The 1,402-nt window shown below is 32.3% G+C and overlaps 1 protein-coding gene across 1 annotated transcript; it reads left to right on the top strand.

Annotated features, from left to right (window-relative positions):
- Positions 1-359: 359 nt before the first annotated feature.
- LOC150027849 (uncharacterized) lies at positions 360-956 on the top strand. The gene has a single exon (XM_090301683.1). The coding sequence runs from the start codon at positions 431-433 to the stop codon at positions 731-733; it is 303 nt and encodes a 100-aa protein (XP_090157809.1). The 5' UTR covers positions 360-430; the 3' UTR covers positions 734-956.
- Positions 957-1,402: the final 446 nt, after the last annotated feature.

The raw sequence follows: 1,402 nt of genomic DNA, 5'->3' as shown, positions 1-1,402 counted from the left end.
AGAATTGATAGAATATATGTTTCTTAAAATATATAAGAATATGACCAATATGTTATTATTACTTTATTGCTGCTAATTGTTTTAATAAAATTGAATAAACATAATAAAGGTAACATATATATAGTTAAAATTGAATTATTGGATTGAATAAAATTATTAATGTGGTGCAAGTTTCATTGAATTTCCTCATTTGATCCTTTCAAATATATATATAAATCGAATAATTTCAATATACTAAAATGAAAATAAATAACCTCTTATTTGAAAAATGCTATTGGAAGAATAAATTATGTCTCTCTCAACCACTTGTTGAATATTCCTTTATTATTTTAGTGTAAGACAGACTGGTACAAAAAGCCAAGAACCTTCAGAAATGAACCAAATCCTTTAGTCTGAGTGAAAACAATTTGCAAGAAGAGAGAACCACAAAATGAAGAACAAGGGTCTCTTCTACCTTGTGTTGGTCATCACTCTCATCCAGTTTCATCTGAGCATGGCAACACCATGGAAAGAGATAAACTCCATCAGCAGTGACATGGAATCAGAGTTCTTATTCGGTTCACATGTGGCCAGAATGCTCTATGATGTGAGCCAATCTGTGTCTGGCCAAACAGGCAATAGCAACAACCAAGCTGTAAATTGTCCACAGAGCAATGGCTATCGTAGCTGCTTGCCCTCCCAAAACGGTGGTGGCGCTAACAAAAATTGTGCTGATTACACCAGGAACTGCTAAGAACATGTGTTTCAATCTTTGCAGGTTCATCTCTCATTCCAAGGTTGTCGTGTGGAACATCAACTCCTTGTTTAAGGGTTTCTGTTGTTACTTGTGTTGTGGTTGTTGTATTATATTATGTATCATCTGTGAAGCACTGTTATTGAATGTTGACAAGAATAATGCCATTGGAGATGGAAAAAGTTTGTGAGAAATAATAAATTACCTAAAGGTAAATTCTGGAGTTTGTTTTCTACCCTTTTCAATTGAAGTTGATTGAAGTTGTAGATTTTGACAGAAAACATAAAATAGGAATGCTGGTTGAAGATATTAAAATCAGAACTTGTGACCAAGATAATGTGTATTTGACTTTAATGCCTCATTGATTGGCTCTCCCATTAGGTTGTTTAGGATGAACTTAGTTTTAGGGCTTTTGATTATTAAACCCAATCAATTCTAGGCAACTTCTTCCTTCACCTCTACAAATTTCTTCCAGACACATCATTTTCAGAGAAGACTATTTTACCCCCTTTAAACAATAACTTTCAGATTTTTCTTTTCAAAATATTTCCAGAACATCTTTTCCGTAACATTTTTTATGAATTCTGGATTTATCAATCCAGAAATTAAAAAAAAATGTGTTCTAAAAAAGATGTCTTTGGAATGATTTTTTTTTTTGTCTTCTAGATT

This window comes from Phaseolus vulgaris, chromosome 4 (genome assembly GCF_051622355.1).
Source record: "Phaseolus vulgaris cultivar YP4 chromosome 4, ASM5162235v1, whole genome shotgun sequence".
NCBI classification, from domain to species: domain Eukaryota; kingdom Viridiplantae; phylum Streptophyta; class Magnoliopsida; order Fabales; family Fabaceae; genus Phaseolus; species Phaseolus vulgaris.
Note: the sequence above shows the minus strand (reverse complement) of the source record. Positions and strands in the feature narration are given on the sequence as shown.

Excerpts from the sequence above, each read along its gene's own strand:
- LOC150027849 (XM_090301683.1), top strand. The coding sequence starts at position 431 with ATGAAGAACAAGGGTCTCTTCTACCTTGTGTTGGTCATCACTCTCATC.